Source organism: Aptenodytes patagonicus, chromosome 22 (assembly GCF_965638725.1).
Source record: "Aptenodytes patagonicus chromosome 22, bAptPat1.pri.cur, whole genome shotgun sequence".
Taxonomy (NCBI): domain Eukaryota; kingdom Metazoa; phylum Chordata; class Aves; order Sphenisciformes; family Spheniscidae; genus Aptenodytes; species Aptenodytes patagonicus.
This window is the reverse complement of record NC_134970.1, coordinates 7,871,784-7,888,893: the sequence shown is the minus strand read 5'-3', so window position 1 is coordinate 7,888,893 and position 17,110 is coordinate 7,871,784. Positions and strand designations below refer to the sequence as shown.

General features: G+C 56.6%; 2 protein-coding genes and 1 long non-coding RNA gene across 5 annotated transcripts in view; all 3 read right to left on the bottom strand.

The window, feature by feature from the left end:
* The window catches only part of LOC143170197 (sperm-associated antigen 4 protein-like), a 69,930-nt gene extending 58,211 nt beyond the window's left edge, over positions 1-11,719 (bottom strand). For 2 of the 3 annotated variants that reach the window (XR_012997017.1, XR_012997018.1), the window contains exons 1-6: positions 11,396-11,719; positions 10,720-10,804; positions 10,039-10,151; positions 9,270-9,437; positions 8,820-8,909; positions 7,732-8,016 (exon numbers count right to left, since the gene is read on the bottom strand). Coding sequence is in view for 1 of the 3 variants with exons in the window: in XM_076358285.1 (XP_076214400.1) it covers positions 7,855-8,016; positions 8,820-8,909; positions 9,270-9,437; positions 10,039-10,151; positions 10,720-10,804; positions 11,396-11,452 (675 nt within the window). In the remaining 2 variants the exon portion in view is untranslated. Of the gene's footprint in view, positions 1-7,684; positions 8,017-8,819; positions 8,910-9,269; positions 9,438-10,038; positions 10,152-10,719; positions 10,805-11,395 lie in introns of those variants that run through there. The other variant, XM_076358285.1, reaches the window with a different exon arrangement.
* A 155-nt stretch (positions 11,720-11,874) lies between these two features.
* On the bottom strand, positions 11,875-13,612 carry LOC143170190 (uncharacterized). The gene is made up of 3 exons (XR_012997016.1): positions 13,495-13,612; positions 12,658-12,725; positions 11,875-12,047 (listed from the first exon to the last, which is right to left on the bottom strand). It is a non-coding gene; the product is annotated as an uncharacterized LOC143170190 (long non-coding RNA).
* A 239-nt stretch (positions 13,613-13,851) lies between these two features.
* Positions 13,852-17,110, bottom strand: part of LOC143170226 (maestro heat-like repeat-containing protein family member 2B) — a 30,935-nt gene continuing 27,676 nt past the window's right edge. Inside the window, exon 34 of the mRNA XM_076358324.1 lies at positions 13,852-13,938. Within this exon, the coding sequence (XP_076214439.1) occupies positions 13,852-13,938 (87 nt within the window). The remainder of the gene's footprint in view (positions 13,939-17,110) is intronic.

Below are 17,110 nucleotides of genomic sequence, written 5' to 3'. Positions count from 1 at the left end.
GGTAAAGGGACCATGTGTGCCATTCTGGGTGCCTGACTAATTCAAAGCGCAAGATCACTACAATTATTCCGGAATACTAGAAAAGAGCAATTTAAAGAAGCAGTTAGAAATCGATTGTTTAAAAGGAGAACTGGAAAGAGAAAGAGAGCGGATGTTTCTGTTAGAACAAAAAATTGAGATCATGCTAGCACAAGCGAGCTTGTCCAAATCCGAAAACTAATTGCGGGTGCAGATCCCGAGGATTGGGATGGGGACATGTGGGGAGACCCTGATGAAAATAGTTCTGAGGAAACGGAGGAGTTGGAGGGAAAAGAAGTGCGGCCTCTTATGAAAACAGAGAAGCATACAGGTCCGCAGGGCAGGAACCCCCGAACCACTGTCCCTACCACCCCCCGGACGGGACGTGAGCTCAGTGAATTACAAGCCAGGTTCTCGTGTAGACGGGAGAAACGGAAACCGAGTATTTGTGGTGTGTCTCTTTAACGGGGGGGGATGTGATACTGTTGAGCGAGGACGAGGCTAGGGGATTCTGGGGACCCGGAGTGTTTGTGAGTGACGGGCCGGCAGGCGACCAGTCGATCACGTCCCGAGTGGCTTATTGGGCTGGGGGTGTGGACTCCAAAGAGCGAGGGGAGCCTGTTACCTACCAGTCCTTTTACCATCCGAGTAAAAGGACTGTCGGAGTTAGCGGGAGGAGTACAAAAGGCTGCTTGTATCCAGGCAATGTATGAGAGGGGGCAGCAAGGGGTGCCGACGGCTGCACCGGTGCACCCCAGCCACGTTAGACCTCTCATTAGAGGGCTACCAGACGCCCTAAAAATACACATTCAGTCCCTCAGAGAAAGGATCCAGAGGGCCATAGAACACAATTGGCAAAACCCTCAGAACGCGCCCGCGCACGTGCTGACTTGGGCGGAGACGTTACACGACATATAGTCCCTCACGGGCATGAGAGGGGGTGGACTGATCCAGGCAGTGGCGTGGACGGGCGGGAATAGGAGGGTTCGACAAGCCAGCCGAAACCCCCACCCCGGACGGCCTCCCCGCGGGGAGCCCGCACCTTCCCGAGATAGACCGGCTCGAGCCCACGATCCGGGAAGGAACGACCTTTGGCGAAAAGCGTTGGTGCTGGGAGTACCCCGGGCGATGCTGCACGGGCAGCCCACCAACCACAGCCAGAAACTGGTGGAATTGCTTGAGGGGAAAACCAAAGATCAAGGGAAAACGCGGGCAACCACCCTCCCTCACAATAGCACAGACACAATTAACCCTTTTGCGTCCCTGCGAGGGGAACTGAACAAGTTAAAAAACTAGAAGCCGCGGTTTGGGGTTCGGGCCGCCCACTCCGCATGGTGAATTCCTGCCAATGGTCTGCTGACGAGGAACCTTATATACGTACCCCCGTGGGTCTGAAGCGAACAAGTTTAGAGTTCTTAATTGATACAGGGGCCCAAATTAGTGTTCTAAATAAGCAACAAGCCGATGAGTTAGGAATTAAACCATCGAGAAAGACGATAAACAGAATAGGGGTGGCGGGTGCAGCAGAAAAATGTCCCATAGCTCGGACTCAACTTTGGCTACCTGGAGAAAAGCGAATGATGGCCGTGGAGGTGGCTCCAAGCCCTTATGAGGGAAATATATTGGGATTTGATGTATTAGTGGGCAAGCGGTGGTATTTACCTAATGGCAAGGTGTGGAGTTCTGGAGGTAGAGGAGCAGAGGCCGTCCATGTTAGGACCCTGCAGCTTGCTCCCACACGACCGCAATCTAAAGTAACCTATGTTTCTCAATATCCGCTACCAACCGCAGCTAAACGGGGCATGTCAGAGGTAATTAGCGACCTCGAGAAGAGACAGATCATAAGTCGCACACGCTCCCCCTATAATTCTCCAGTCTGGCCAGTTCGTAAAGCCAGATGGGCGGTGGTGCCTAACGATTGACTGGCGAAGGTGAAACAATAATACCCCGCTGCTAACGGCTGCCGTCCCAAGTCTAACCTCCATAGTAACAGCAATACAGGCAGCTGCCCACCCGTGGATGGCCACCCTGGATGTCAAGGGTATGTTTTTCATGATCCCACTAGGAGAAGAGGATAAGCCTCAGTTTGCCTTTACTTGGGAAGGGACGCGATACACCTTTAATCGACTCCCACAAGGATACAAACACTCCCCCGCTATTGCCCACAATGCCTTGGCCAAACTCCCCGACACAGTGAAGGTGCTGTCAGGCGTCCACATATGTCAGTACGTAGACGACATCCTAGTTGGTGGAGATAATAAAGAACAGGTAGAGCAACTGGCCGAAGCCATGTAGAACGAGTTGACATTCCACCTTCCAAATGTCGAGTTCCCGGACACGAAATTAAATTCCTAGGAGCTTGGTGGATAGCTGGAGCAGTTGCGATGCCCCATGCCACTCTACCGGCTATTGAGAAAGGGCAAACTCCAGGCAATAAGACAGAATTACAGCCACTGTTGGGTACAGTGGGCTATTGGAGAAAACATACACCGGGGTTTTTCGGTGAATGCTCGCCCTTTATATGACTTGCTCCGAAAGAATAAGGAATGGGATTGGACTCCACGACATACAGAGGCCCTTAATGTCCTGAAGGATGAACTTAAGACCTGTCGGAGGCTAGGCCCACTACACTCACAAGACCCGTTGAGGGCAGAATGGGGGTCTGCAGAACATGCCTCCTATTGCGGTATATTCCAAAAGGGACCGAGGGGGCCGGCTAGACCTTTATTATTCTCTTCTACCTCATTCAAGGAAGCTGAACAACGGTACTCAGAGTGGGAGAAGGGACTCTTCTCACTTACCAGGGCAGTTAAGGAGGCGGAGAGGTTACGTACTTCGCAAGACATTATAGTACGAGGCCCTTTTCCTCTGCTAAATTCTATCCTCAAGGGATCACACGATACGGAAGTGGTATGCCTATCTGGAGGGAGTTAGTCAGTTACTGTCATTAAGAGAGGGCCCGGTCAAAGCCTCTAAGCTCCAACAAGCTGTGAATCTGGATCCGGTTTTGCTGGGCCAACCCTATAAACCTTCCGCGATCAAAGAGGCACCCGAACTGACCACAGGCTCAGGTATACAGGGAGTGTGGTTCACAGATGCACCTGCCCACTGAGTGGGATCCAGGTGGCAATATAGAGCAGGGGCATTGGAAATTGGTACCGGGAAAGCGATTACAGAGGAGCGGGAAGGTAGCGCACAGGTAGGGGAGTTGCGCGCCCTCCTGCTGGCAGCAGAGAATGGTGCTGCCAAAATTTACACTGATTCCTACGCAACCTATAAGGGTGCCACAGAGTGGATATGCCAATGGGAATCCAATCAGTGGGAAGCAGGCTGTACAGAAGCCTGGAGAGCTGGAGACCGGCAGCGATTGTTAGAAATAGGCGGATCACGACCCCTAAAGGTGGGATGGGTAAAAGGCCATGCAAGAAATGGGACCACCGCTGCAAAATGGAGTCAACAGGTAGATCACCTAGCCCAAATTAAGGTAGTAGATAGCAAAAAGGAAGATTGGGGACGGTTGGCTGAGTGGCTGCACATTAAGCGAGGCCACTCGGGGAAAGCAGACCTCTATTACGAGTGTGGGTCCCAGGGATGGCCAGTGTCCATGAGAATATGTGAAGCAGTCCTTACAGCTTGCCCACAGCGTTGGATAAGGCCAACCACCCAAATCAAGCTCCAGCCCAGCGTAGCAAACAAGGCAAGGCTCTTTGGAGCACCTAGCAAATGGATTATATTGGTCCTTTGCGGCCATCCCATGGGAAGAAATACATCTTGGTAGGAGTAGAGGTGGTGTCAGGACTGACCATGGCTACAGCTGTTAGCACCGCCACCGGAGATCGGACGGTCCAAGCGTTAAGAAAGTGGTTTAGTATTTTACACACCCCCGTGTGTATCATCAAAGTGATAATGGGTCACATTTTACGGCCACAGTGGTGCAAGACTGGGCTCGCGGGGAAGGCGTCAAATGGGTGTTCCATACACCATATAATCCTCAGGCTAACGGTATAGTCGAACGAACCAATGGTTTGATTAAAAGACATGCCGATGTCTGATGCCACAACTGGGACATATGATTACCACGGGCGGTCTTTATTGTTAACAGCCGCTGGGGAAGTTATGGAAACCCCAGAATTCGAGCATTTTGCACTATGAGACTGTTAACGGGTGACGACCCCTATACTGGGCGATACAAAAGGACCAGTTCCCACCACGGACGGACGTGGACCAACCTGTAATGGTGAAGCTACCCTCCATTGGCATTGTACCCATGACCCTGGCAAAAACCAGAGGCTTATATGCCTGGGAACTCTGGACGGGAGCAGAAAAACCCACCATATTAGTGCTCGGTGGATAATCCCTGACTTCTAACCCTGAAGCCCGGTTTCAGGCCCGAGGCCCAGCTCTGTGTTTTCTTACAGGACGATGGAAAAGCAGTCTGCTTTGGTGCTCGTACTGGCAATGGTGACAGTGACCAATGGAAACAACCAGGACCTGGACAGCAATATGGTAGCAAAACGATAGTGGGATTTGCCCGAATGATGAATTTAACCTCTGTAACGGTTTGCCTGCCCACACCCAAGTCAGCAGAAGACCCTTTACCAGTTTTTGTGCAGGACATGAACATATCGCTAGCCCTCGAGCTCACGTGGGAGCAATATACTAATTATAGTAGGAGCTTTAGGGAGATCGAGGGAAGAGGCTGTACTTATATTGTCTACAGTTGGTAGCCGGGCACAGTAAATGCTAGTTTGGTATGGAATGCCAGATGTGATTATGTTCTTCAACCTACCCATGAGGCCACGGGCTGGAGCTGGAATGGCACTACACTATGCCCCGAAATTCCATGGGGAGCTACCAAATATAGTGTCTGCTGGAGCACCGATGACCTCTCCCTACAATATACAAAACCACTGAATGCCTCATGGTGCATCAAACACCCTGAAAAGGATAATAACGAATGTCCCAGCGTGTGTAATCGAAATTCATGGGACTGCCCCCTCAACTGCACGTGGGCTAGACACACTTGTGCGCCCAGCTGGTACCGGGAAAAGGTATTCCTGGTAGGGAAATCTCCGCTCTGGAACTGTCAGGCAGAGATCAGGTGCAAAGACATAGATGAAATGCCACCGTTACGGCTATATCCTCCTGCTCAGGAAGCTTTAATACAGGGCTGCCTATGTAGCACTACCAGTTACTTGTGGCCCTCTGCCCTAGACTGTAGTAAGAAAGATTACTGTCGTCCCCTTACTACCGTGCCAGGTTCATGCCAAACATCCTTTGTCCCTGCACCTCCTAACTTAGCGTGGGCATGTTCTGACGGCCACACATATTCCCGATTCTACGCAACCATCCCAGGACTAGCCTGCACATTAGCCGTGTTCTCTCTGTGTCCCATTTATTGGGAAGGATCCATGCCACGTAAGTGGTGGGATGACAGCCCAAGGGGCTTGCGGGGGGAATGGCGGGAAGCCTCAACACAAACAGGATGGTGGCTGGAATCAGGTTTTGGGATGGGAATTGCTCCGGTACGGAACCGGCAGGCTATTCTGGAACTGGGCCTGCAGCTGTCAGCCTTGGCCAACGCCACGTCTGATAGTTTGGGGCTATTAGATAATCAACCACAACATACCAGTAGAACGCCTATTCAAAACCGAGCCGTATTAGATCTGATGCTGTTAAAGAAGAAAGGTGTCTGTGGAATCCTGAGCCTATCGGAAAATGAGTGCTATGTCCACATCCTGAACATGTCGGTACCCTTTCAAGACCAGATCAACAAAATGAAAAAAAGTAGCAAAGGACTCAGAGGCAAGTGTTGCTGCACTAGGGACTAATTGGTTGGGGAAAGTTTTTGGTATGTTTGGGTTTTCTTTGTCAGGATGGCTAGCCAGTCCTCTCCAATCTCTGATAATGCTTGTAGTTGTGATTGTTGTGATTTGTATTGTTATAAAAGGTGTTAAGCGCGCAATAACGAAAACTGTATTAGCCATGGAGTATACTCCCTCAAAATCTATTCGTATACTTGATGTTCCAGTACGACCTTAAACAACTGAGAAATGATGATTCACAGTGAGCACTGAACTCACCAAGACTGCGCTCCCTTTTAACTTTGGAGGCAAGAGGTGACTGTACCACCACTCCAGGGAAACCAGTCGAAACGTGACTGTGGTCACGGGTTGGATTGTGTGGCAGGTGCACCCGCCCTGACAAAGACTGGGGGCATTAAGACCACTGCGTCCTTACTTTTCACGCCCTTACATTCGCGCCTTTAAGGTGGTGAGTGCTGACCATCACGTACACACCTTGGGCCAGTAATTACCGTCACGTATACACCTCGGGCGAGGAGAAAGCAAGTTAAGGCCCTCAGCCAATTCGAATTGACCACAGATCAGATTCGACTAGGGTATAAATGGAGCCCCGCCGGAGGGCAAGTTGAGCCGGTCCTCCTCGGAGCAGCGGGTCTGCAGTCAGGGACTCTCCCCTTGGGTCGGGACGCCACCCAAGGAAACTCCTCGAGGTTGAGAGCCCTCATCTTATAGCTGAGTGATTGTGCACATTTTGGATCCGCATTTCTAAAGCCGGCTGTGCAGTATTAATCCCTCCTACGCCATCCTGAACCTGTGGTTTACTGATGTTGTCGGAGTGTTGACGCCTCATTTCTAGTTAGTTTTCTGCTAAACAATTTTGGTTAAAATAAAGTTTATTTTTCAATCTATCACCCGCCTAATTGGATGACATGAGCCTCCGCGACAGTCTGGCTGCCCGGGATGTCCTTAATGGAGAAGATGCTATACCCCGGTTATGAGGTCCATGCCAGCAACAGCGGGAGGGAAAACCACACTGTTGCAACATGCAGCACCCGGGGGACCAAAGAGCCTAGCCTTAGTGTTAGATGGTGGAGGAACACCCCAAGGGCTGCAGAACTGGTCAGCCTTCCTGGGAACCCCAGAGACGCTGGTCCGTCAAAAGGAAAGACGGGTCAGGGTCGTCCAAATGCCAAAGGGAGGTCAGAATAACAAGGGGTGAAAATTCCCCGTCGACACTAATCAATGTGACACAAAAGGACCTCCCAACAGAGAGTAGCAAGATCTAGGACGGGGACATTCCTGGGGTGAGGCATGGGGTTTCCGACAGGCCAGTCAGACAGGCTCCCCACACCCGTTTTACAGAAACTACGGGTTAACCGACAAACCGACAGCCTGGGTGCTGGGAAGGTGCCAGGCCAAATTGTTCCATCTGCTCCTCCGGCCTCACTATCGGGAAAGTAAGGGAGGAGCTCCCCACCCCCGGCCCTGGGAGCCCCAAAGAGTTGTCCCAAGGCTTGTTGCTCGCCCCGCAACCCGCGCCTGCAGGCTGCCCAGTTGCCGTGGCAGCGGGGTAGCAGTGGGGCGGGGCCAGAGAAGGGCGCTGCAGTGGCTGGCGGGAGGCCCTGCCTGTCACCGCCTGGCGGGCGCCATTGGCTGAGAAGCCAGGAAGAAGGTGGGCGGGCTCCTGGGAAAGCTCCTGCGGCGCCTGCTGTGGCGGCGGGTGGCAGTCTCCCTGTTGTAAACTGAAGCCGGGCCCTTCTGCGTGCCCTAGGCTGGTGCCACTTGCGGAGCCTCCCGGGGCGGCGGGAGAAGGAGCGGTGCCAGGCTGGGCCTCTCCTCTCTAGATTAAATCTTAGGAACGCTTACTATCTCCCTCATTTTTAAGAAAAAATTAAGTAGAAGTTCTAACATTTTCCACATGCGCCCGGCCTCCCCTCAATGGATCTTCTTGCGCACCCCACTTTGGAGACCAATCCTCTACACCGATCCGAATTGCCACATCTTTCCCCACACACACGCTTTTTCTTCTTTATTATGTTTGTCCCTCTTCTTTTCCTCTGGTTTCAGTCGAGGCTTTCTGGTTTGCCATCTTCCCATGAACCTGCACTCGATAAATGCAGGTGTACGCTGGGTTTCCCCAGTTGCTCTTCACAAGAAGTTTGACGTATGAAAAGGCTCTGGGAAGCGGCGCGTTCTGTGAAGGAAAGAGGGAAAAGGAAACGGGGGGTGTTATGAGCGACAATGCAATCAATGTTTCTCCCCCTGCCAGTCCTGCTCCTGCTGAGGAACAAGCTCCTGAAAGTGGGTGGGAGCGGCTGTGGAAATCTGAGGCTCGCTGCTGGTAGCGGGTCTGCTGGGGAGGCTGGGGACACGGGAAGGGGGAAGGCACCTGGCATCCTCTGCATGCCGGCCCGGCTGGGGCTCAGTCTCCCTGCCCTCTGCCCCTTCCCTCTGTTGCTTGCTCTGTGCTGACAGAGAGGCCGGGGAGGTGCTCCTATGCGTGGGGCAGCTGGTGTGCAACCCCACCGAGCTCCCGCTGTCTGCTCTGCCTGCTTTCCTCCTGGCAGGCGTGAGAGCACCAGGAGAGAAGGGGCATGCGATGTTGGGAGGAGAGGACGCTGGCCAGCCTGCCAGCAGGCCACAGGATGGAGCGACGGTGCTGCCCAATGGCTTTCGCCGCCAGGCGTCCCTGTTTCTCCACGGCACAAAGACGTTGCTCGGGTGGAGTGGCTGTGTGTGCAGCTGGCTCTGCTGAAGGCAGTGGGTCCAGCCGGGGAATCTCTCGGGACTTGTGCTCCCACGGGCCTGACCCTGCCCTCGCTATCCTTTTGCTACCACCACCGTGTGCTACTCAGCCCTCCCAAGCCCGCCAGGTCTCTCTCGGCGGTGGTCTGGGCCCCTCTGCCCAGGGAGAAAGCATTCACGCTCTTCCTGCCATGGACTTGCAGGCAAACCTCTTTGGCTCCCTGGCATCTTGCCCCCGCGCGTGGACCGTACCTTCAGAGGGAAGGTCTGAATGAGCTCTTTCGCCACGTTGTACGTGAACGTCCCAAGGAGAGTCTCCTCTTCTCCGTCCGCGTCTACTCCCTCAGGGGCAAAGCACAAGGAGAGCAGCTCAGACTCGTCCCGACAAAGAGGCAACGTACGCGCTGCATCAGCCCTGTTATCTACCCACCCTCTCCTGGGGCTCTAGCAGCAGTCTAGCACTGGTTACGGTGGAGCTGAGTCTCCGCCTTGAGTTTTGGTCAAGAACCCTGAGGTGCTTGGCCAGAACAAGCCTTAAGAGGGATGAAACCTCTAGAGCCCTTCAAGTACCCTGCTAGCGCACCGCAGTGCTCAGGAGAGAGCAGGGCACAAACCTCAGAGGATGCACAAAAGCGAGCAAGACCCTGTCACGGCTTTCCCCCCGGGCCAGATCCCCGCCAGAAGCGCCCAGCAGAGACTTACAAAGACAGCGACGTCTCTGGGGGCGCTGATGACGGTCCCAGATGGAGAGACTTCTTTGGCAATGTGCTGCACAGTGACGGCAGTGAGATGGACTTGTGCTGGCAACCTGATGACCACCTGGCCCTGATGCCCTTGTAAAGGCCAGCAGTTTCCTGGGGAAACATCCGGCTGCAACCAGAACGCGAGAGCAATGAAGTGTGAGGGAGTGTTGGGGCCAACACAACTGCCCATGCAGCTTGAAGCGTAGGCGCCGGTGTGTCTGTGGTGCCTCGAAAATGAGGCGCCTGTGAGGAAATGGACAGAAGCAGGAGGCCTTCTTCCCTGCCTGACAAAGGGGGCTCTCAGTATTACGGAGCAGAGGAGAATAGCGGTTATGAAACCATCCTAGTCAGGGGCCTAGCAGAAACACGTCTCTGCCCAGTGGCTCTGCAGGGCACACCCCCGGCTCCCGCCTCCCACCCCCAAAAAGGTGCTGTTAGGGATGAGCGCAGAAACGGGGTCACCAGGGAGAAAGTCTTTCACCCAGCTGTGGCAGAGGACTGTGGGCAAGATGCAGCGGCTCGGCTCAGCTCAGCTCCGTTCCCCTCCTGAGGGGAACCACTGATTTCTAGCAAGCCCAGCCCTGTGTTAGAGCTTTGGTTTCAGGAACCTGATCAACACTGTGGGCTTGAGCAGTACCACTGGACTGAGGGGAGAGCCCCTGAGGTCGGCCCCTAACTTCACAGGAAGGAAGGAAGGAAACCGGCACCGATGATTTCTGCTACGATACCTGCAAAATAGTATCAGGAGGGTTGGCAGTGCGAAAGAACCATAAAACCCTGCAGCCCCAATTCTCTTTGCAGCTGTAGGTCTCGGAAGTTCTCTGCACGTCGATGGTGGCACCTGTAAGGAAGGGAGAGCACGTGACTGCAAGAGGCCACAGACTAGGAGGACTTGGTGCTCAGACACTATTTCTGATGTTGCGGGCCAGCTCCACGTCTGTCAGTCCTGTCCTCATCACCACGCTGGTGGGGGTGCCCAGCTGTTCAGGGGAATGATGGCAGCCACGTGCCTGGTGGCTGCTTCTCTCACAGTGCCACGAGGAGAAGGTCTGAGGGTTCTCGGAGACAGCAGGCACCCATGTGAATGACAGCAGACCGAAGCTGAGGGCTTGCTGCATGGGCAGCAAAGGACGGCCCAGCCATTCCCTTTTCAAATGCAGTGGAGAGGAAGAGAGCCCCTCCATCAGCACAGGAACACGTGCGGGGGCAGTGCCAGAGGCAGCCCTGCGAAGGCCAAGGGCAGGACTGGGAGGGAGTCTGAGAGCGCCACTCTGCCACAGCCTTGCTCTTGGACCCCATGAAGCGTTTAAGCTCCCCCACTTTGGAGAGCAGCGCCTGGAGCGCAGGCTCCTTTGGGGAGTGCTACAGACAAGCGCAGGCCAAGGAGACTGGGCTGCTTGTGTCCATACCAGAGCTTTTCAGGGCCCAGTCAGACATCTGGACGTAGACTTCCGAAGCCATCTCGGACGCCGCCTGGTTCACTTTCTGAACTTCCTGGGCATGCCATAAACAAACACAGAAAAGGATCACATCAGCGGGCAGTTCGGCATGGCTACTAGCGTCCGCAGAGGCAAAGGGTCAGTGTCAGAAATGCAAGGCAAGCCCAGTCTCAAGTCCACAGAGCTGCAAGACTCTCTGCTGCTGACGTGAGCCGCGAGGACTGAGGAACCGTATCTGTGTCCACGGCCACGACCATGTCCCCGAGGTGGGTTGACGAGGGTCCCCACACCCTCCTCCCCACCTTCCACGCTCTCCAGGTCAGCTGGGAGATGGGCTCAGGCCCTGCCAGCGATGGCTGGCGCCGTGAGCGTGCCTGGGTCTCACCACTGCCTCAGGGGCCTGGCCAGAGCAGCCAGAGGTGTCGGCATGCCAAGGGAAGTCTGTTGGGAGTCCTCCGCTGCCTGAAGCAGCTCGGTTAAACTGGGGCTGGAGGAGGGCCTGTGCAGCGCAGAAGCTGAGCCAGCAAGCCCCTGGGGCAAAGGCTGGGTTGCGGCGGTCAGCAGTCCGGCCCCACCAACAACCCCAAGGAGTGCTTTCTCGGGGGTTCTGCCCAGCCAAGCCTCCTTCCCCAAAATGCAGGATCACCTTCACACTGCTGAGCTCCGCCCTCAGTTGAGCCACCTCCTCCAGCAGAAGCTGCATCTTTTGGGTTTGCTCCGCCAACAAAGCGCTCGAGTGCCTGCAGGAACAGGAAAGCAGATCTTGTCAGAGAGCGGCCCATCCCCTCTGGGGAGCACCTGAGCTCAGCAAGGAGGAGAGACACATGTGCTTTCCCTGCTTTGCGAGTGCTTCCCTTCCGCACCAGGTTGAGCAAAAGGCAAAGGCAGGAGGGAAGTACGGGAGCCCTGGCTGTTAGGAAAACGAGTGCAGGTAGCACGAGGTCGGCTGAGGCTTCTGCACCGAACCAATTCCAGCTCAGGAAACATCTCTTACCGCAGGGTCCTGAGGTCTGCTGCGGACACCCTTGTCAGCTCCTGAAAGGGAAAAACGCTCCGTTAGAGCATCCGCTACCAGAGCCGCCGGGGCTTCCCAGGAGAGGGTTCCCTAGGAAGAGACGGCAAAAGCTGCTGCTTCTTTGGGTCACCCTGCGTGGAAGCAGAAGAGCCCGTGATTTATCCAGCCACTGTCAGCCACGCTCCGTTGCCGGAGGTGCCTGTCCCACAAGAGTCACCGACCTCTCTCAGTCCCTTTGCCGGCATTGTCCACGCTGGCAGCGAGGTCCCGCAGTAAACACCAGCTGCAATTCACATCACCAAGAGACAGTTATTTTACTGGGGTTGCTAGCGATCCCTGCAGTCGCGTTGTCTCCTCCCTGTTGCCTTGGGGGTGGGGCAGCAGGTTAGCTGAGGAGGTGGGGAACGTGGGGGCGCAGAGAGAGGACGCGCCTCCGACTGGGAGCCATCAGCCCCGGCTTGAGGGGACTGCGCAGCCGTGATCTTCAGGTGTGCTCGCTGCCCCAGAGCTATTCCCCATTTCCCCTCACTGCTTCAGTGAGCACCGAGACCAGGCTGCATGGGCTAGGAGAGGTACCTCTCCATCGGTCCCCCTGCACGGCCCCTCCCCCCTGGGAATCCCCAGTTCAGGCTTGGAAATACCTACGCCCTTCGCTCGCAGACTTGCAGACTACGCAAGCCATTTGGTCCAGTGGCCAGAGCAGCAGCATGGCTGGGAGACTACCAGTCTTACTGCTAGTCCGAAAGCCAGTCCCACTCAAGGACATACTCGGGAAGCACTTGGGCCACGGGAGTTTCCGCACATACTGGCCCAAAAGGAAAGCTGGCCAGCTGAAAGCTGGCATCCAGCACAGCCAGGCTGTCGCCCTCAGATGTTTGCTCACGAAAACTCACCAAGAGCCACTGGGAGCAACAAGAAGACGACTTTCAAGAACCTCTTCTTCTGGAGGGCCATCTTTTGCCTGAAAAAGAGGGAGTCCTGTGGCTGTCAACGAACCAAGTCGTGGGCAAACCCTTTCACGGGTGGATTTCCCTTTTCAGGCCAGAAAGCCACCGTTTTGGAAGCCTGCTGCTGACAGAGAGCTGACAGAGCAGCACACAGGAGGAACACGATTTCTGTCCACGCCATTCAACACTGCCGGCAGATCTTCCCCAAAGGAAGGGCTCCAGGAGCACCTTCCAAAAGGGAATGAAAACTATCCAGGGAAGTCAAGAGGTCGAGCAAATGAAGACTGCTTTTCAGCAGTCTTTCTGGTGTGGACCTTGCTCTCTCTTTGGCTGAGAAAGCAGGCCTGTTCTCACTTGCCATCACACAGGTCTCTCTTGGGGGTGTTTTTCCGCACAGCTGGGAAGCGCAGGAGCCTTGTCTGGCTTTCCTCCCAGAGCCCTCCCAGACCTGCACCTCCAGACTCTCCCTTGCCAGAGCCGGGGGAAACCCTTCCCCTGCGGAGGCTTGGCTCTGCACCCGAGCGTCTGGCTACGTGGCAGTTTGTCCTACCGCAGCCAAAGTCTGGGGCTCCGGCAAATGCGTGGGAGTGAGACTTCCGAGGGGCTTTGCTCTTGGCTCTCCCTGAGAATGGCCACAGCACGAGCAGCGCCCGAGCTTTGGTGCCCGAGTGGGAGCCCCCTGCTGCTGGCTGGGGAACACCCTCTGCTCTCCCCTTTGCTTGCACCGGCCCTCACACATCCCCTTTCTCCCCCCTGTCCACAGCAGAAACAAGTAGTACGTACACGGCGAAGATGCACGTGCTCAGCAGATGTCTCCACAGAGAGACAAGGGCACCTGCCAGATGGCAAGTAAGGCTGAAGACTGTCCCTGGGCAAAGAAACGAGAGAAAAGTTAGGCCCGTCTCTTGAGGTCTCTTCTCCAGGATGCCCAGCCACACATGTTTCAGCTCCCTGTGGGGAGGCGGGCACCGAGTCCTACACACTCTCCCTCCCTGGGCCAAAGAGCAGGGCAGCCTGCACTTCTCCTGCCACTTGTGACATTTGGCCAGAGCTCTGGCACAGCGCAGCTCTCCAAGTTCACCCCAGAGGACTTCACAGCAAGCAGCAGTGCTGAACTTACTTGCAATTTCTGTGGCCTCGTCACGCCACTTGGCAGGCCCTTGAGAGGCTGAGCCGGCGGTTGACATCGAAGACAGTTCCACCAGCTCCACCTCCATGCAGAGGTTCCTGTGGGAGGAAAAAGACAAATGCCGGTTGCCCACTGTCCCCACGCTGCAGGAGCCGAGGTGGGCAGAGGTAGCCTGAGCGGAGGCCCTTGCCAGAGGATGGGCCGTTCCAGCAGCAGCGAGAGAGGGCAGCACAGCTGGGCTGCTTCCAGGGGTTCCCCCCGCCTTTCCCCATCCTTTGCTTTACAGGCCCACAGTGGGAGAAGAGGAAGCGAGCTGGCAGCAGCGGTCCCCTGCCTCGGGAAGCCCACCCGGCAGCACAGCCCAATTCTCACCCTGTCCCTCCCTGCTCCCTGGCCCCTGGCGCCATCCTGCCCCTCGGCAGGCACCTCTCAGTGGCCGTTCGGGGAGGGGGCACAGGCTGCTGTCCCCCACCGCAGCCCCCCACCTCTTCCCTGGGCGCTGATGGTCTCCCGACCCCTCTTCTCCCCGCTCAGCTGCCCCCCTCAGCCAGGCAGGACTGTGCCTCAACGTCCCAAGGGGGCCAGTCCCAGGTCCCAGGGGCTTGGACTCCCCGCACAGCAAAATCTCCCCGTGCAGCAGGGCTGGGCTCCGACCCCTGCAGCACGAGGCTACCGCCTCCCCAAAAGGCCCTGCTGCACACTGGCTTTTGGCCGGGAGAGCGAGCCAGGCTTTCAGCCGAGACCCATCCCCACAGAAGGGGGGCTTCGCAAGCCACGGGGCTCTTCTTCAGCAAACCTCTGTTGGCTTCCCCATGCTGCTGCGCACCCCACTGACCGTGTTACACCACGTCCGTGCTACCACCCCAACGTGACGCCCTGGGCAGGAGCAGCCCGTTTCGTACCTACTCGTCTGGCAGCGGCTCGGCCCCGCTGCCTCCCCTGCTGGCTGTTGGTTAGCCTTGTTCCCCAAGGAGCCTTTGGAGGCCCCTTGGCATCTTCTCTGGGGGCCCTTTCTCCTCGCCATCTCTGGGCAAAGACAGGCTCCCCGCTCAGCTCTTCCCCCTCAGCCGCAGCAGTGTGGCCTGCCCAGGCAAAAACAGCTCCGGCAGCAGCCCCACGCCGCCCCCCCCAGCAGGAGCGCGCCTGCCCAGGGCAACAGCCACACAGCAGCTGTGGGCTCCTTCCCCACGCGCCACAGGGCTGTGCAGGCAGCCAGCTCTGACCTCACAGCGGCGGCTCTGACATCACATTGGGGCTCCCCAGGGCTGAGTAGGGCGGGGAGACCCTGTGGGCTCCCCTGGGGCAAGACGGCTGCCGCCCTTCCAGGCGGCGGAACCCCATGCCTGTGGGCTCCCGAACCCTGCCACGCTCCCGTGCCGGGCAGCTGCCTGGCCTGGCCTGGCCTGCCGGGCAGGGTTCCAGCTCTCCTGGGCATACCCGGGAAACAAGAAAGGGTGCTGGAAAGGGGGCTTTGCTCCCGCCCCATGGGACAGCTGCTTCCGTCAGTGTTTCTCCTCTTGCAACTGTTTCGTACGCCAGGAAGAAAAACCCAGTAGCCCAGACGTGCTGTCAGGGGCCCAGGGGTACGTCTGGTTAACAAAGACCATTTTTTTCTCACCCGTGCTGATTCTGCCTTGACTTCCCTAGTTTGAAATGGAAGTGTGCCCCTTCCTTGTCTTACAGTGGCCTGCAGGGTCCAGGAAGGTCCCTGCACAGGGGCATAGGCTGCGCTGCGGGCACTGGGCGGCACGGCCCATAGCAGGGTCCCAGCATGGCAGGATGGGGACACAGGGCATATGGAGCGCAGCCCCACATGTCCCACCTCACTGGCCAGTGGGTGCCCCACGCTGGCGCAGGGCCAAGCTGTGCTGGGGCAGTGCGGGGCTCTGCAGCTTCCCAGCCATGCCACCCGCTTTTGCAGGGGAGCACAAGATGCCCGTTTCCTCATGGGCAGCCCAGGCCTGCCCGGACCCCTGGCCCCCGCCCCAGTGCAGTGGGCCGTCCAGGCAGCAGAGCTGCCGGTGCCATTGATGGGCAGCCGGGGCCTTGGCATCAAAGGGCGCCTGGGGGGCTTGCGGCAGGCTGGGCGGCTCTTGCACTCGTGGGACAGGGTGGTCTTTGGGTGTGATCCTGTGGGTAGGAACGGGCTTCCCTTGTCCAACGCTGGAAGGGGGGTTCCTCTGGGAGCGGGCAGAGACGGCAGTATCCTGCCTGGGGCTGGGCCCCTCAGGCTCCACACCGACATGGAGGGGCTCTGTCTCCCAAGGTGACCTGTGGGCAACTGCCAAGGGCCACAGTGCCCCCTCCTCCTCCACAAGATGCACAAGACACCACAACAGCTCCTCTGGGCTGACCTAGAGACCCCAGTGGCTTCTCTGGAATGACCCAGCAACCCTGCTAACCTCGCATGAGAACTTCAATAGCATCCTGGGATGCCCACTCACCAGCCCCATCTCTCAGCAACCCCTTGGGATCCTCCAAAAACCCCCAGGGAATGCTCCTGCTAGCCTGACCCCCTCCCAGTACTACATGCTGTTAGACAGCTGCCAGGAACACAGGGTTCTAACCCCTCCCATCCCTGGAATGCTCCGGACGGGCTTTCCGAGTGGACAGCAAGACTGGCTGCCCGGGATGTCCTTAATGGAGAAGGCGCTATACCCCCGGTTATGAGGTCCATGCCAGCAACAGCGGGAGGGAAAACCACACTGTTGCAACATGCAGCACCCGGGGGACCAAAGAGCCTAGCCTTGGTGTTAGATGGTGAAGCCCATGACAGGAACACCCCAAGGGCTGCAGAACTGGACAGCCTTTCTAGGAACCCCCTATTGCCTCCTCTGGCCTCCTGTTACCTTCTCCTCCTCCTCCTCCTCCTCCTCCTCCTCCTCCTCCTCTTGTCTCCTGTTGCCTCCTCCTGCTGTTGCCTCCTTTTACCTCCTTTTGTCTCCTCCTCCTCTTGCCTCTTGTTGCCTGCTGTTGCCTCCCTTTCTTCCTCTTCTTCCTCCTCTTTCTCGTCCTCTGTCTCCTCTTCCACTGCCTCCACCTTCTCCTCCTCCTCCCGTTTCTTCCAGCTGACTCCTTTTGCCTCTTTCTCCTGTTGCCTCCTGATGCTTCCTGTTGCCTTTTTCTCTTCCTCTTCTTCCTCCTCCTCTGCCTCCCCCTCTTATGCCTCCTATTCCTCCTCCTCCTCGTCTTCCTCCTGGGGCCTTCTCCTCTTTCTCTTCCTCCTCCTCCTCTTGTTTCATAGAATCATAGAATCACAGAGTGGTTTGG